Source organism: Gorilla gorilla, chromosome 3 (genome assembly GCF_029281585.2).
Source record: "Gorilla gorilla gorilla isolate KB3781 chromosome 3, NHGRI_mGorGor1-v2.1_pri, whole genome shotgun sequence".
In the NCBI taxonomy this organism is placed as follows: Eukaryota; Metazoa; Chordata; class Mammalia; order Primates; family Hominidae; genus Gorilla; species Gorilla gorilla.
In genome coordinates, this window is record NC_073227.2 from 211,670,318 (window position 1) to 211,690,062 (window position 19,745).

The following is a 19,745-nucleotide window of genomic DNA, read 5'->3' on the forward strand; positions in this document are numbered from 1 at the left end:
TATTTCTGTGGGATCGGTGGGACAAAAGCAATGGCAACAAAAGCTAAAATTGACAAATGGGATCTAATTAAACTAAAGAGCTTCTGCACAGCAAAAGAAACTACCATCAGAGTGAACAGGCAACCTACAAAATGGGAGAAAATTTTCGCAACCTACTCATCTGACAAAGAGCTAATATCCAGAATCTACAATGAACTAAAACAAATTTACAAGAAAAAAACAAACAACCCCATCAAAAAGTGGGCGAAGGACATGAACAGACACTTCTCAAAAGAAGACATTTATGCAGCCAAAAAACACATGAAAAAATGCTCATCATCACTGGCCATCAGAGAAATGCAAATCAAAACCACAATGAGATACCATCTCACACCAGTTAGAATGGCAATCATTAAAAAGTCAGGAAACAACAGGTGCTGGAGAGGATGTGGAGAAATAGGAACACTTTTGCACTGTTGGTGGGACTGTAAACTAGTTCAACCATTGTGGAAGTCAGTGTGGCGATTCCTCAGGGATCTAGAACTGGAAATACCATTTGACCCAGCCATCCCATTACTGGGTATATACCCAAAGGACTATAAATCATGCTGCTATAAAGACACATGCACACGTATGTTTACTGTGGCACTACTCACAATAGCAAAGACTTGGAACCAACCCAAATGTCCAATAATGATAGACTGGATTAAGAAAATGTGGCACATATACAGCATGGAATACTATGCAGCCATAAAAAATGATGAGTTCATGTCCTTTGTAGGGACATGGATGAAATTGGAAATCATCATTCTCAGTAAACTATCGCAAGAACAAAAAACCAAACACTGCATATTCTCACTCATAGGTGGGAAGTGAACAATGAGATCACATGGACACAGGAAGGGGAATATCACACTCTGGGGACTGTTGTGGGGTGGGGGGAGTGGGGAGGGATAGCATCGGGAGATATAGCTAATGCTAGATGACGAGTTAGTGGGTTCAGCGCACCAGCATGGCACATGTATACATATGTAACTAACCTGCACAAGGTGCACATGTACCCTAAAACTTAAAGTATAATTAAAAAAAAAAAGAGTGCCTCTCTCTACAGCTTCATCAACAGGTTGGATTATCAAATATTGAGGTCAGATATTTGATATTTTATAGGTTAGAACTGATATTTAAGTATCATTTTACTTTGCATGCATCTTAATCTGAGAGACTTGAACATTTTTTTCATATATTTAAAGATAGTTTAACAGGTGCTGGTGAGGCTACAGAGAATGGGGAACACTTCTACACTGCTGGTCGGAATGCAACTTAGTCCAGCCACTGTGGAGAACAGTCTGGGGATTTCTCAAAGAACTAAGAGTTAAACTACCACTCGATCCAGCAATTCCATCACCGCATATATGCCCAAAGGAAAATACGTTGTTTTACCAAAAAGACACATGAACTTGTATGGGTTGTCCCAGTGCTATTCACAATAGGAAAGACATGGAATCCACCTGGGTGCCCAACAACTTTGGACTAGATAAAGTAAATGTGGTACAAATCCACCACAAAATATATGCAGCTAATAAGAAGAAAGTCACATCCTCTGCAGCAGCATGAATGCAGATGGAGGCCATTATCCTAAGTGAATTAGCACTGAAACAGAAAACCAAATACCACATGTTCTCACCTACAAGGGGGAGCTAAACATCGAGTACACGTGGACATAAAGATGAGAAAAACAGACACCACAGAGTAGCAGAGGGAGGATGGAGGAAGAGGGGAAAGAGTTGACAAACTACATATTAGGTATTATTCTTGCTACCTGGGAGGTGGAATCATTTGTACTCCAAACCTTAGTATCATGCAATATACCTTTGTCTCAAACCTGCACATGTACCCTCTGAACCTATAATGAAATTAGAAAGAAAACCCCAAATATGGTCATTGTAGTCCAGAAGCTAAGATGCGGTATAACTGAATGGTTTATCAATTAGGAATGGATGTAAAAGTAACAATCTCTGTTCTTGATTTTAAGACCAGGTCTATGTGCCACATTTTATCTAGTCTAACGTTGATGGGCATTTGGGTTGGTTCCAAGTCTTTCCTATTGTGAATAGCGCTGCAATAAACATACCTGTGCATGTGTCTTTATAGTAGAATGACTTACAGTCGTTTGGGTATATACCCAGTAATGGGATTGCTGGGTCAAATGGTATTTCTAGTTTTAGATCCTTGAGGAAACACCACACTGTCTTCCACAATGGTTGAACTAATGTATGCTCCCACCAACAGTGTAAAAGCATTCCTATTTCTCCACATCCTCTCCAGCATCTATTGTTTCCTGACCTTTTAATGATTGCCATTCTAACTGGTGTGAGATGGCATCTCATTGTGGTTTTGATTTGCATTTCTTGCAGCCATAAAAAAGAATGAGTTCATGTCCTTTGCAGGGACATGGATGAAGCTGGAAACCATCATTCTCAGCAAACTAACACAAGAACAGAAAACCAAACACCACATGTTCTCACTCATAGGTGGGAGTTGGCCAATGAGAACACATGGACACAGGGAAGGGAACATCACACACCAGGGCCTGTCGGGGGGTGGGAGGCAAGGAGAGGGATAACGTTAGGAGAAATACCTAACGTAGATGATGAGTTGATGGGTGCAGCAAACAACCATGGCACGTGTATACCTGTGTAACAAACCTGTACATTCTGCACATGTATCCCAGAACTTAAAGTATTAAAAAAGACCAGGCCTAATTCAGATAATATGTATGTATGTATGTATGTATATGTGTGTGTGTATATATATACACATATACACACATATATGTATATATGTAAAAGAGTAACATATTTTACTGCATAGATTCCAAACTTTTCTGCCTGCCTCTTTCCCAGGGGAGGGACGCCTACAACTTCTGGTCAAATTTCAGGAGAAATTCTGAATATATTGGTTTCTCCCATGGCGTTGTACACATTAATGCACTTAGCAGTTAAATGAATTGTGAATAAATTAGGGGTAAATTTTACAAATAAATGAAAAATAAAAGTTTTTTGCCTACAACTGTAAAAAAAAAAAGACTGATTCTCCTTATGTATGAACTGTAAGTTTAACTGTTTTGCCCATTTTCCTATTAATATTTTGGATTTTGTTTTAGAAGTTCCCTATGTGTTAGAAGTACTAGTCTATTATGTGAGTTATAAGTAGTTTCTTCTCACTTATCTTTTAAATTTTCTGATAGTTTTATTATGCATTAAAATTAATTTGATAGTCAATGTTATCCATCTTTACCATATTCATAGATTATAAAAACATTAACTTGTTTTCTTTGAATGTTTGCATAGTTTTTTTGAAAAAAGAGTTATGTCTTGAATTCACTTAGAGATTGTCCTGGCATTTGGTGTAGCAAATAAATTAAATATATCTTTTCCCATATTGCTATCCAATTATCCCACCATCACATTAGTAGGCCTTTCCCCCTGCACTGATTTGAGATACTGTCATTATTATTTACTACTTTTATTATGTGTTTTTAATCTGCTTATAAATTTTCTATTCTACTTTTCCTAGGATAAACACAATTTTGACCCTCTTATCATCTGACTCTCCTTATCTATTAATTCAAGTCACATTTTGACAAACTAGATTCCTTTTTTCTTAGAATATTTAGTGTTCAATTTTATTCTGGCTCAGTGATTCTCCCTGGAAAGAGAAGATATTTGTCAGAATCATTTGTTAAGGTTTTTTTTTTTCAATGTATATTTTCCTTCTATCTTAAATTTTCATCATGCCTTTCTAGGGTGGTAAGGTGGAAGTGTATGAGTACAAGCTTGCACACAGATATACACACTTCCACTCACAAGTACAGTATCCCAAATGAGCATCTGTTAAGATTGGGATGTGTCATATTTCACAAGAATGTTGGGAAAAAATAAAGTTGGAAACTTTTGGCTTTGTTAATATATAGGACTTTAATAGTATCTAATGTTTATTCATGCTTAATATGTCTCAAAGTGGGCTATTTGATTTATATCTATTTTGTCATTTTCCTTCATAATAACCATGCATAATAGGTATAATCTCCTGTTTATAAATGTAGAAACTAAAGCTCATGAAAGCTACGTAATGTGTCCAAAATCATGATTAATAAGAGTCAAAAGAGTTGAACCCAGCTCTTTGTTTTTTACTTTAAAGCCTGTGCTTTTAAACGTTAACCATGGAAAATGACACAGATGGATCCAAGTAATATACTTTGTGCCAACATGATGAGAGCCTGGATCCCTCTAAATTCTTTCTACTGCTTATGAGCAGTTATACCACAGATGTCAAGGACCTAGAAGGCACATTTCACATTGGGAAACTTACTCTTCCACTCACTCCTGATAATGCCCTCATGGATTCTGGGTTGTTATAGTGGTGGGAGGTGAAGTATAAACTCTTACAATGGGAGGCATTTGTTTTTCAACCTCTTAAAAGTTGACATGTATCTCCTTACCACTAAGCATATATTTTTTTAAATTAAGATGTGACAGTTCTTTTTTTATGCTTTTCACAAAATGGGCCAAATAAAATATTTTTTTAATTTGTAAGCTAGGCTATATTTTTTCTCCTTTCTTCTACTAAGGATCACACAGGAAGGAACAGGTGTACACAAATATATTTGTGCCTTTCTTTGTTCTAAGAATTAGCAAAAGAATATTTTGAAAGCATAATAACTTTGTATCTGTATTCCAAAATATAACACACAAGTTGTTGAAAGCTAAATTGAGGCAATGTCTGTGAAAGTTCCTAGACAATTACTAAATTATATGGGAATGGAGGGCACAATTTTCATCAGCTTTACTAAATAACTTACCAACTTCACTATATTTTGTGTCATTATCTGAGATTAATCTCACCGTTATATAGGATCTAAAACTTTACACTAGAATGTGCATCCCACTTTCTCAGCCGTCTTATTGCCATCTTCATGTCTTTGTTCCTCAGTGTTTATATAATTGGGTTCAAGAGAGGGGTGATCACAGAATAAAATACAGCAAGGAATTTATCTAATGACTTGATGGGGAATGGCCAGGCATAAATAAAGACACATGGTCCAAAGAACAAAAGAACTACTGTAATGTGAGCAGTCAAAGTGGACAGAGCTTTGGATGACTTATCTAAAGGGTGATGCTGGATGGTCATTAGGATGATAGTGTATGAGATGATTAGAAGAACAAAAGAACACACAGTGAGCACACCACTGTTAGCAATGACCATAATATCTAGCCTGTAGGTATCTGTACAGGCAAGTTTGATTACCCTAGGAAGGTCACAATAAAAACTATCGACCTCATTGGGACCACAGAAGGGTAAGTGCACAGCGAAGGCCAACTGGCTCACCGAATGGAGAAAGCCAATTCCCCATGCAACAGCCATAATGCCGACACATGCATTGCCACACATAATTGTAGTATAGTGTAGGGGTTTGCATATTGCTATATATCTGTCAAAGCCCATGGCTATGAGGATCACCATCTCACTCCCACCAAAGAAGTGAAGGAGAAATATCTGAACAAGGCAGCCCTTGAAAGAGATGACTTTGCGCTGGCTGAAAAAGTCAGTAATCATCTTGGGGGCTGTGACTGAAGACAGAGACAGATCAATGAGTGAGAGGTTGGCTAGCAGGAAGTACATGGGAGAGTGAAGGTGGGAGTCAGATACCACTGTTATGACAATAATAAGGTTTCCAAACACAATTCCTCCATAGAATACAAAAAACAACATAAATAGGAAGGTCTGGAGTTCCTGAGAATCAGAGAGACCCAGAAAAATGAATTCAGTCACCATAGAGTTATTTGTTTCACTCATTGATTCATTCCAGGAAATAGCCTCTGCAGTTACCTTGAAGAAGAGAAGGAGAAGGAAGTCAGAATTATTATATTCAAATTCAAAGCCTCATTTTATATCATTCTGCTCACTCTTACAGTGACTTTCTATAATCTATTACTTAAAGACATTCAGAATTCAACAACCAAAGATCATAATTTTATCTCGCACTACTTCCCTGGCTATGCCTTATAATTCAGTTATCTCGGCTTCTCAGTGTCTCCATTAATGTTAGGTTTATTCCTAATATAAAATACCGTTATTTATGCTTGTCTCTCTGCCAGATTAAGTCTATGTCATAACTCTATGTTTATCTCCTTTTTCTTTGAACTACAAAACAGTTTGTAGCACACATGTTATTTGGTGATATTAAAGTTCTTAAGAGAAAAAAAATAGGCCAAAATGAAATGAAAGATAAAAAATAGAAAAAAAGAAAAATAATATCACAAATATAGTACTTAAAAATTAACAGAGGATAAAAGAATAGGGAATTCAAAAGTGAAGTGAGAAAAAGTGAGGAAAATGCAATAAAGTTTAAATGAGAGAAAGTGTGAAGGACTTTCATAGGAGATAAAACTGGTAAGAGATTTTGGAATGCTTTCTAAAGCATTTCTGTTTTATTATAGAGACAAGAACTACTGAAAAATTTTGAATGATTGTTTAATTTAGCTCTGGACTCAATGTGAATTGGAAGGGAGGGAGCTTGGAAATGAAGCCAAGTAATTATTTTAAGCCTAACAATAGGTAATAACTGCAGGTTGTGGTTGTGTGAGCAGGAAAGGGGTGAATGAAGACCTGTAAGATCCCATCGAGCAACGTATTAAAGTAGTTAAGATATGAGCTTGTGTGCTAGGAGGCCTGTGTTCAAATCCTGGGTTATCTACTATGTATCTGAATGACCTTAGACAAGTCACCTAAGTGATTTCAGCCTTACGGCCACATCTGGAAAATATAGGTGATAATAGCACAACTTTATAGAAGTTCTGTGAGGACTGGATACGACCAGGTATATAAATTTTCTAGCAAATAGTAATGGTCAATATATAATAGCCATTATTAAGGTACTGATAACAAAATATTTTTTGGCAAGATGTGGAAAATAAAAAAATGTTATTCCAATGTCTTTAAGTAATTGGGAACATTGTGATGGCTTTAACTCTGATAATAATTATAACAAGCACTAGTATAACAATACTTTACATAGAGATCCCTTTTAGGAGCAGAAATAAATACAGAAAAAGGTAAAGGATAATGATGACTGTCTAGACACAAGGAGGTATTGTTGGGGCATCTTTGTAAGTTGCTATCTGCCAGGTGAGAGACTGAACACTGACTTCTGGGCGTGAGTTGAGAGCCATTTCAATTGTGTATGGAGGAGAGAAAATAAGTACTGTTTCAAGAAGTTTTGCAGTGAAGAGAAGTAACAAAAGGTGTCCTGAAAGTGAGGCATAGCCGTATTAACAATCTTTGGATTAGGTATAAGAGTTAATGGGCAAGTAAGATGTAAAAGAGAGAAGCGGAAATTGATCACTAACATTCCACGGGAGACATGAAGGTATAGAGTTTACACTTGCCATCTTTTTTGGAGGAATACTGTTATTTGTTTTTTGCTGTTTTTTAAATAACAGTAATTCATAGTGCTTGGAAATTCCACTTTTCTCTTTACTACTCTGAATCCCATTTCTTAGTCCTACACACTCAAGCAGCACGTTACTGTTTTTAAAGTCCTATAAAAATTCAGTGATTCTAAATATTTTTAAGAATAAAGAGAAATCTAATAGTGGAATAAATCATGAACACTCACTTCAGTTCTCTTCTGCTTAGCAGGGTAATAAATATAATCATACTAATCATTGACAGTACAAACGATAGGATTTTTATTGTGAGATAATTTCTGTCCTGACTGGTTGGTTGGACTGTTTCTTTTGAATCAAAGTGTGCAATTTAGAATATACCTTAAATATGCATTGACATAAAATTAATTCATTTCATTGATAGGCAAGGACAATCTTGAAGTTATATCTTCACATGAAATATGCCAAGGATGAGGTTGACCCGAGGGTTCTCATCTGTAGCAAAAGACTTTCTATCATGGTTGTTAGTAAGAATTCAGGAATGCTATTCTTTAGCAAAAGGAATTTCTTGCTAACGTAGTTAAGACATCTCTCTCCTGAATTTGTGCTGCTGAGGGGATCCTTCACCACCATAATTCTTTCAAAGCTCATTTCTGACTTTTCAAAAATTATTGAAAAAAATTTAGAAGAATTGTATTTATTCTAAGTTGAACATTAAGTTTAGGCTTATTAAAGGAGTTCTTCAGAATCTTACACACTCATTGTAGCAACCATGAAGAGCCAGCCACTGTTGACAGGTAAAATCTTTCATGCCATAGATTATTCTTGGAATTCAACCATTAGAATTATATATAATATATATATTTATATAATATATAATATATATATTATATAATATATAATATATATATTTATATAATATATAATATATATATTTATATAATATATAATATATATATTTATATAATATATATTGTGCATATTTTATATAATAATATATATTATTATATATTATATATATAATATATATTAATTTATATAATAAAATATATATTATATTTATATAATATATATTATATTTATATAATATATATTATATTTATATAATAAAATATATATTATATTTATATAATATATATTATATATTATATAATAAAATATATATTATATTTATATTATATATTATATATAATATAAATATAATATATATTATATAATATATAATATGTAATATACATAAATATATATTGTATATATTATATATATATATATAAAAATACCTTATGTCCTTATAGTAAGTCTCAGTGAGATGGGAGTAGGCATTTGGGTTCTGGCAGAAATTCACAGTGTGATCATGGGAATATCATTTAAAAATCTCTGGGCCTTAGCTTTCCTGTTTTTAAAATGAGTTTATTCTTTCAAAAGCTCTAAAAATCCTCACAACTCTAGCAGTATGATTTGTACCTTTATGTGAAAGAAATGCTCCAAACCAAGTTTCACTGGTATTATAAAAAGGAGGGAAGGAGGTGGGTAAGAAAACACCGGACCTGGGGAAAGATGGGGAAAAGGACTATTAAATGGGGAGAAAAGAACAAATTAGCCCAGAAGAGTGAGGAGGAGGACTCGACAATTGTTGCCAGCATAATACTTATAACAAGGGTTATTCTTGCTAACATTATTCATATTAATTCCTCGAAGTATTTAAGTTAACCATACAGAATCCTTTCATTTTTCCAGAAGGTAAACACAAAATGGAATTATGCAGAATAGATTCCTACTAATAGAACCATCTCATTGTCAATAAAATGCTACAATTTCATTCATTCTTCTAATATATTTGTTTTCTCTTTGTTTCCACCTACCTTCTTCATAACTGGAAGAGACTACAGCAATTTTCACAGAATGAGGAGTACAAATTTCCCTTTATTTGCACTCCCTTGAAGCATAAAAACTGTAAGAGAATAATATGTAGTGAATTGTCCTTTTTAGTAAACCACTTGGTTAATTAAAAGCCCTTTATGAATGGACTAGATGTACCTGAAGAGATCTGGGAATAGCCAGTCTGAGCTTTGTGTACTGAGACTAACTTTTATAGTCTCACAAGTTTTCCCTTGGCCATTAGAGAAAACACACAGAATTTTCCTGAGTGAGAGGACATTGCCACAATTTTTTGGCCTATTTGAATATTTTTGCTATCTCACTGAGTCTAAAGGTGCTTTTTAAAGAATCACAGCAAAACAAATATAATAAAGTTACAAAATTAAAATCCAGATAGGTTAACAAGAGAGTAAGTAATAATGCTTCGATTTTATAAAAAGAGGAATGCTTAGAACTTTTATAACCAACTTGCAGAGAAAATATAGAAAAATTGCTTTGACCAATAAAAAACCTCACTTCTTGTAACTTATTTTATTTTGCATCTTTAATTACCATGCAGTAGTTAAAAGTGAGCTGAGTGAGTCACTACAATTTATGTTTCTTAAAATAGTCATAGAAATACATCCAAGTGATGTCTCAGTTGTGTTCCTTGACCACCAAACTTACCAGGTTTTACCTGAAAGATGTCAATCGTCTTCTTTGTCCTAAGCACCTTAAGTTAAGCACGGGCACATTAAATGTGCTTTTAAGATCTCAATGGAGTCTCTTCTCCAGGAAATAAATCTCTTCCTATACTTTTAGGTTGTAAATGCTTTTTAAGAGTGACTCGAGAAATGCTTTGAAGAAGATTTCAAGGGCAATAGGATTGTGTTGTTAAAAAAGTGTAACATAGACAAATTTTGCATAATACAGAGTATTGGAGTCTATTTTTTTTGGTTATACTTTAAGTTCTAGGGTACATGTGCACAATGTGCGGGTTTGTTACATATGTATACATGTGCCATGTGGGTGTGCTGCACCCATTAACTCGTCATTTAACATTAGGTATATCTCCTAATGCTATCCCTCCCCCTTCCCCCCACCCCACAACAGGCCCCGGTGTGTGATGTTCCCCTTCCTGTGTCCATGTGTTCTCATTGTTCAATTCCCACCTATAAGTGAGAACATTGTACAAAACATATTGACAATCAGCCTGAAAATAATACTTAAGGGTTGTAACAAGCTGTTGACCTTACCATTTATCTAACTTAAAGTACAATTAAAATAAAAATTGTTTCTTCCTTGATTTTGGCATTTACTAATTTATATAAACTCATATTTTATCCATTGGATCCACATAATTTCCATAAGAAAATTAATTTCCAGTGATGCTTATTATCAGCATAAAAATACTGATAAATAAACCTAGGTCATATATATGTGTATGTGCTTATATACAGATATAAAATAACTACATCAAAATTAGAGATAGTCATTGCTGTTAATTAGATACACACATTAGATAGAAATATATACTTTTTATGATTAACAAAAAATGTTGCAACTTTATCTGAAATACAATTCTTAGATTTAATGCATCCTTTTTGCAGATTTTTCAGTTTTTTCAGGCAATACTAAAAATGTGCGCCTTCCATAGTGATCATGGTGATCACAGGAGTCTTGATGGTCCATGGCATTTATCCTGTGCTCTCATCAACCAAATCTGTTATGTCGTCTCCATAGAATTTAAAATACGTTGATTCAGCCTTCTCATTGCAAACTTCATATCTTTGTTCCTTAAAGTGTAGATGGCAGGATTTAAGACAGGGGTGACAACAAAGTTCATGATGGCAAAAAATTTATCCAATGACTTAGTAGGGAAAGGCCACACGTAGAGAAACATGCATGGAGCAAAAAACAAAACCACTACGGTGATGTGAGCCGACGAAGTGAAGAATGCTTTGGATAAATCATTTGAGGAATGTCGTCGGACAGTGACCAGAATAAAAATGTATGATACAATTAAGAAAAAGAAGGTGCCCATAGATAGGAATCCACTGTTGGCAGTGACCACAAATTCTAGCCCGTAAGTGTCCATGCATGCAAGTTTAATAACCCGAGGAAAATCACAATAAAAGCTCCCCACATTATTAGGGCCACAGAAGGGTAAATTTATGACAAAAACAAACTGAGACATAGCATGAATCACCCCAATGACCCAAGCTGCTGCTACCAAAAACATGCACATTTTGGGATTCATAATAGTTGGATAGTGGAGAGGCTTGCAGATCGCAGTGTACCTATCATACAGACACACTCTGTGGTGTCTGTTTTTCTCATCTTTATGTCCACGTGTACTCGATGTTTAGCTCCCCCTTGTAGGTGAGAACATGTGGTATTTGGTTTTCTGTTTCAGTGTTAATTCACTTAGGATAATGGCCTCCATCTGCATTCATGCTGCTGCAGAGGATGTGACTTTCTTCTTATTAGCTGCATATATTTTGTGGTGGATTTGTACCACATTTACTTTATCTAGTCCAAAGTTGTTGGGCACCCAGGTGGATTCCATGTCTTTGCTATTGTGAATAGCACTGGGACAACCCATACAAGTTCATGTGTCTTTTTGGTAAAACAACGTATTTTCCTTTGGGCATATATGCGGTCATGGAATTGCTGGATCGAGTGATAGTTTAACTCTTAGTTCTTTGAGAAATCCCCAGACTGTTCTCCACAGTGGCTGGACTAAGTTGCATTCCGACCAGCAGTGTAGAAGTGTTCCCCATTCTCTGTAGCCTCACCAGCACCTGTTAAACTATCTTTAAATATATGAAAAAAAGTTCAAGTCTCTCAGATTAAGATGCATGCAAAGTAAAATGATACTTAAATATCAGTTCTAACCTATAAAATATCAAATATCTGACCTCAATATTTGATAATCCAACCTGTTGATGAAGCTGTAGAGAGAGGCACTCTTTTTTTTTTTAATTATACTTTAAGTTTTAGGGTACATGTGCACCTTGTGCAGGTTAGTTACATATGTATACATGTGCCATGCTGGTGCGCTGAACCCACTAACTCGTCATCTAGCATTAGCTATATCTCCCGATGCTATCCCTCCCCCCTCCCCCCACCCCACAACAGTCCCCAGAGTGTGATATTCCCCTTCCTGTGTCCATGTGATCTCATTGTTCACTTCCCACCTATGAGTGAGAATATGCAGTGTTTGGTTTTTTGTTCTTGCGATAGTTTACTGAGAATGATGATTTCCAATTTCATCCATGTCCCTACAAAGGACATGAACTCATCATTTTTTATGGCTGCATAGTATTCCATGGTGTATATGTGCCACATTTTCTTAATCCAGTCTAGCATTGTTGGACATTTGGGTTGGTTCCAAGTCTTTGCTATTGTGAGTAGTGCCACAGTAAACATACGTGTGCATGTGTCTTTATAGCAGCATGATTTATAGTCCTTTGGGTATATACCCAGTAATGGGATGGCTGGGTCAAATGGTATTTCCAGTTCTAGATCCCTGAGGAATCACCACACTGACTTCCACAATGGTTGAAGTAGTTTACAATCCCACCAACAGTGTAAAAGTGTTCCTATTTCTCCACATCCTCTCCAGCACCTGTTGTTTCCTGACTTTTTAATGATTGCCATTCTAACTGGTGTGAGATGGTATCTCATTGTGGTTTTGATTTGCATTTCTCTGATGGTCAGTGATGATGAGCATTTTTTCATGTGGTTTTTGGCTGCATAAATGTCTTCTTTTGAGAAGTGTCTGTTCATGTCCTTCACCCACTTTTTGATGGGGTTGTTTGTTTTTTTCTTGTAAATTTGTTTTAGTTCATTGTAGATTCTGGATATTAGCCCTTTGTCAGATGAGTAGGTTGCGAAAATTTTCCCCCATTTTGTAGGTTGCCTGTTCACTCTGATGGTAGTTTCTTTTGCTGTGCAGAAGCTCTTTAGTTTAATTAGATCCCATTTGTCAATTTTAGCTTTTGTTGCCATTGCTTTTGTCCCACCGATCCCACAGAAATACAAACTACCATCAGAGAATACTACAAACACCTCTACACAAATAAACTAGAAAATCTAGAAGAAATGGATAAATTCCTGGACACATACACTCTCCCAAGACTAAACCAGGAAGAAGTTGAATCTCTGAATAGACCAATAACAGGCTCTGAAATTGTGGCAATAATCAATAGCTTACCAACCAAAAAGAGTCCAGGACCAGATGGATTCACAGCCGAATTCTACCAGAGGTACAAGGAGGAACTGGTACCATTCCTTCTGAAACTATTCCAATCAATAGAAAAAGAGGGAATCCTCCCTAACTCATTTTATGAGGCCAGCATCATTCTGATACCAAAGCCAGGCAGAGACACAACAAAAAAAGAGAATTTTAGACCAATATCCTTGATGAACATTGATGCAAAAATCCTCAATAAAATACTGGCAAAATGAATCCAGCAGCACATCAAAAAGCTTATCCACCAAGATCAAGTAGGCTTCATCCCTGGGATGCGAGGCTGGTTCAATATACACAAATCAATAAATGTAATCCAGCATATAAACAGAGCCAAAGACAAAAACCACATCATTATCTCAATAGATGCAGAAAAAGCCTTTGACAAAATTCAACAACCCTTCATGCTAAAAACTCTCAATAAATTAGGTATTGATGGGACGTATTTCAAAATAATAAGAGCTATCTATGACAAACCCACAGCCAATATCATACTGAATGGGCAAAAACTGGAAGCATTCCCTTTGAAAACTGGCACAAGACAGGGATGCCCTCTCTCACCACTCCTATTCAACATAGTGTTGGAAGTTCTGGCCAGGGCAATTAGGCAGGAGAAGGAAATAAAGGGTATTCAATTAGGAAAAGAGGAAGTCAAATTGTCCCTGTTTGCAGACGACATGATTGTATATCTAGAAAACCCCATTGTCTCAGCCCCAAATCTTCTTAAGCTGATAAGCAACTTCGGCAAAGTCTCAGGATACAAAATCGATGTACAAAAATCACAAGCATTCTTATACACCAATAACAGACAAACAGAGAGCCAAATCATGAGTGAACTCCCATTCACAATTGCTTCAAAGAGAATCAAATACCTAGGAATCCAACTTACAAGGGATGTGAAGGACCTCTTCAAGGAGAACTACAAATCACTGCTCAAGGAAATAAAAGAGGATACAAAGAAATGGAAGAACATTCCATGCTCATGGGTAGGAAGAATCAATATCGTGAAAATGGCCATACTGCCCAAGGTAATTTACAGATTCAATGCCATCCCCATCAAGCTACCAATGCCTTTCTTCACAGAATTGGAAAAAACTACTTTAAAGTTCATATGGAACCAAAAAAGAGCCTGCATCGCCAAGTCAATCCTAAGCCAAAAGAACAAAGCTGGAGGCATCATGCTACCTGACTTCAAACTATACTACAAGGCTACAGTAACCAAAACAGCATGGTACTGGTACCAAAACAGAGATATAGATCAATGGAACAGAACAGAGCCCTCAGAAATAACGCCGCATATCTACAACTATCTGATCTTTGACAAACCTGAGAAAAACAAGCAATGGGGAAAGGATTCCCTATTTAATAAATGGTGCTGGGAAAACTGGCTAGCCATATGTAGAAAGCTGAAACTGGATCCCTTCCTTACACCTTATACAAAAATCAATTCAAGATGGATTAAAGACTTAAACGTTAGACCTAAAACCATAAAAACCCTAGAAGAAAACCTAGGCATTACCATTCAGGACATAGGCATGGGCAAGGACTTCATGTCTAAAACACCGAGAGAGGCACTCTTATGCATTGTTGGTGAGAATACAAAATGGTACAACTCTTGGCAATATCTTAAAAAATTTACATGGTACTGACTTTTGGTCTAGCAATCCTACTTCTATCCTAAAGATATACTGGCAAAAATACAAAATAATTGATGCACACAAGTCTATTCATTGAAGCATTGTTTTTCATAATAAAGAATGGAAAGTAGGCCGGGCGTGGTGGCTCATGCCTGTAATCCCAGCATTTTGGGAGGCTGAGGTGGGCAGATCACTTGAGGCCAGGAATTCAAGACCAGCGTGGCTAACATGGCGAAACCCCACCTCTACCAAAAATACAAAAATTAGCCGGGCGTGGTGGTGCACACTTGTAATTCCAGCTACTTGAGAGGCTGAGGCGGGAGGATCGCTTGAACCTGGGAGGCAGAGGTTTCAGTGAGCCCAGAACGTGCCTCTGCACTCCAGCCAGGATGACAGAGCAAGATTCCATCTCAAAAAAAAAAAAAAAAAAAAGGAAAATAACCAAATGACAAGTAGTAAGTACTACTTGCAAAACTTGTACGCAATACAGTATGAAGCAACCATAAAATGAGTGAGAAATATCTCCAAATACTACTCTAAAGTAATCTACAAGGTATACCTTAACTGAAAAGAAACAAAAAAGTGACACCAGAATGTTATTTTTGTTAAAACAGGGATAAATACATTGGATTTACATGCATATATAAGTATATATTTTATAAATATTTAAATAAGCATACTTAAAATGGCAAAAACATAATACATATATAATTTTCTTATGGCAGGAGGAGGAAACAGGGCAAGGCACAGGGATAAAAGTTATTCTGAATACATCTTATTTTATATTTTTGACTTTGAAATCATGTAGCTGTTTTACGTAATTTAAAAATGTAATTAAAATAACAGAAAAAAATTACAACTGCCAAAAATCAAGATCTGGCATTTTAATTAAGTTATAAAACATCGGAGAAAAGAATTGTTTCATGGGACACTAACATACAGTCAAATTCATTTGGAACCCAATGAATTAATGGGCCTAAGATAACAACCAACAGAAGCTAAAATGACGAGTAACTGTTTCAGAAGAAAACATATATGGAATGAATCAGCTGAAAATACCTGAACCTACTGATCAATTTTTATATCACATGAAGTGAATACACATAAAGTATAATATGGAGCACATAGAACCAACTAGAAATGAGCCTAATTGGTAAAGATTCTCTATCTTATGACAATATACAGGAAATATGTCGAAGAGAGAAACATGCAAGAACACCGTAGGATTTAATAAGATAATCACAAGGTATGGAATATTCAACAGGATGAATATCCTGGATTATTCAGCAAATACACAGAGCGAAAAAGCAGGAAAAAGGAATTCATATATATTTTTAAAAACTAAAAAGATATATTAGCCAATGCAACTTTGAAACTTCTTTAGATCCTGATTCAAATAGAGCAAATTTAACAAATATATTTGAAACTATTAAAATAATTTTAAAATGACTAAGTATTTGATTATATCAAATATAGACAATAATAACCTTGAATGTACATGGATTAAATGTCCACTTAGGGGCTGGGTGTGGTGGCTCATGACTATAATTCCAGCACTTTGGGAGGCCAAGGCAGAAGGATTGCTTGAGGTCAGAGGTTCAAGTGCAGCCTGGTCAACACAGTGAGACCCTATCTCTACAAAAAAAAAAACAAAAATAAAAAACTAATTTTTAAAAAAATATATTTCTTCTAAATTCTCCACCTGAAAGATGTAGACTGACTGAATGAATTTTAACTATGACCTGACTATCTGCTTCCCTGAACAAATGCACTTTACCTGTAAAAACACATATTAACTAAAAGAAAAGAGATGGAAAAAGGTATTCCATGAACAGAAACCAAAATGAGTAGAAGTAGCTATACTTATGTCAGACAAAACAGACTTTAAGTCAAAACTAGCTTTAGAAAAAAGACAAAAATGCTTATTATACAACGATAAAGGAATCAATCCAGAAAGAGGACATAACAATTTTAAATATATATGCAGCCAACACTGGTGCAGCCAGATTCATAAAGCAAATACTACTAGATCAAAACAGAGAGGTAGACTCAAATATAATAATAGTGAAGGACTTCAACACCCCACCTTCAGCATTAAACAGATCATCTAATAAGAAAACCAATCTCGCAGCCCTCACCCTGGAGAGTCCACAGGGACCAGGGGTTGGTCTGAACCCCCAGCACAGAGCACCTGCCTCACGGAAGAGTGGCTGCATTTTTCTTCATGCAGTTTTCCATCCTCACTTCTCCTTACCAAGCAGGGCCGCCTGGCCTGGGACTCCTGTACAACTACCCTGCCCCTCACCTGACCACTTCAATAAGAAGTAGCCCAGCATTTCTCCAAGGAGGAAATACCAGAGTCAATTCACAACCACTGCAATTGCAGTGGTACCACCATAACAGCCCTTGGGCTGCAGAAGGAACTAAGAGTCTAGTCACTACAGTGGCACCTTCAGCACACCACAGCCACCATACAGAGAGGAGTCCACCCCCCTCCCCTGGGAACCCCCACCACCCACTCCACCAGGCACAGCCCCCAGCTCATAACTACAGATCAGTTGCCCCACCCACAGCTGAGCTTACCTACTGGCGGTGGCCCAGACTTTCCCCAGGGAGAGGCTCCCAGAGGCAAACGGCAGCCTCTCTGCCCCTGTCACAGCAGCAGTTCTATCCATGCTGTCCTCAGGCTCGGAAAGAAACAAAGCGCCTGAAGGCTGCACCTGAACTTACAGCATGCCACAGTTCCCATATGGAGAGGAGACCAGTCTCTCCTCCCAGTGAGCCCTAAACCCCCTGATCCCCAACAAGCAGAGCCCTAACCTCACACCAGCAGTACAGCTGCCCCATCCCCCAGGCTGAACATTCCCAGTAATAGCAGCTCCACCTGGAGATGGAGCCCCCCAGGGTCAACCAAAAGCCCCTCTGCCACTGCCTCTACGGTGGTACTACTCCTGCTACCCTTGAACTAACAAAGGAGCAAAGACCCCAGTGCTCTATCCACACCTCCAACAAGCTTCAGTCGACCACAAAGAAAAAACCAGTCTGTCTCCCATGGGTCCTACCCACACCCCCTGCTGTTCACCATGGATGATAGAGTCAACAGTGTGAAAACAACCATACTGCCAAAAGCAACCTACAAATTCAATGCAATTCCAATCAAAATACCACCATCATTCTTCACAGAACTAGAAAAAACAATGCTAAAATTCACATGGAACCATAAAAGAGCCCACATAGCCAAAGCAAGACTTAGCAAAAAGAACAAATCTAGAGGCATCACATTACTTGACTTCAAACTATACTATAAGGCCATAGTCACCAAAACAGCATGGTACTGGTATAAAAATAGGCATATAGACCAATGGAATAGAATAGAGAACCCAGAAATAAAGCCAAATACTTACAGCCAACTTATTTTTGACAAAGCAAGCAAAAACATAAAGTGGGGAAAGGACACCCTATTCAACAAATGGTGCTGGTATAATTGGCAAGCCACATGTAGAAGAATGCAACTGGATCCTCATCTCTCACCTTATAAAAAAACCAACTCAAGATGGTTCACAGACTTAAATCTAAGACCTGAAACCATAAAAATTCTAGAAGATAACATTGGAAAAACCCTTCTAGACATTGGCTTAGGCAAAGACTTCACAATCAAGAACCCAAAAGCAAACACAACAAAACAAAGATAAATAGATGGGACTTAATTAAACTGAAAAGCTTCTGCACAGCAAAATAAATAATCAGCAGAGTAAACAGACAACCCACAGAGTGGGAGGAAATCTTCACAAACCATGCATCCAACAGAGGACTAATATCCAGAATCTACAAAGAATTGGAACAAATCAGCAAGAAAATAAACAAACAATCCTATCAAAAAGTGGGCGAAGGACATGAATAGGTAATTCTCAAAAGAAGATATACAGATGGCCAACAAACATATGAAAAAATGCTCAACATCACTAATGATCAGCAAAATGCAAATCAAAACCACAATGCAATACCACCTTACTCCTTCAACAATGACCATAATCAAAAAATCAAAAAAGGTGTTGATTTGGATGTGGTGAAAAGGGAACACGTTTACACTGTTGGTGAGAATGTAAACTCATATAATCACTATGGAAAAGAGGGGTGAAGATTCATTTAAAAACTAAAAGTAGAACTACCACATGATGCAGCAATCCCACTACTGGGTATCTACCCAGAGAAAAAGAAGACATGAAAAACATACTTGCACACGCATGTTTAAAGCAGCACAATTCGCAATTGCAAAAATATGGAAACAGCCCAAATGCCCATCAATCAACAAATGGATAAACAAAATGTTATATATATATATACGTATATATATATGTATATATACACATATATACGTATATATATATATGTATATATACACATATATACGTATATATATATGTGTATATATACATATATACGTGTGTGTATATGTGTGTGTGTCTATATATATATAGACACACACACACATGCACACCACGGAATACTACTCAGCCATAAAAAGGAGTGAAATAATGGCTTTTGCAGCAATCTGAATGGAATTGGAGA

The 19,745-nt window shown here is 36.5% G+C and overlaps 1 protein-coding gene across 1 annotated transcript; it reads right to left on the reverse strand.

Annotated features, from left to right (window-relative positions):
• Positions 1 to 4,974: 4,974 nt before the first annotated feature.
• Positions 4,975 to 5,850, reverse strand: LOC101149396 (olfactory receptor 4F4). The gene has a single exon (XM_031006493.2). It carries the CDS (start codon positions 5,833 to 5,835, stop codon positions 4,975 to 4,977), a length of 861 nt encoding a protein of 286 aa, XP_030862353.1. The 5' UTR covers positions 5,836 to 5,850.
• Positions 5,851 to 19,745: the final 13,895 nt, after the last annotated feature.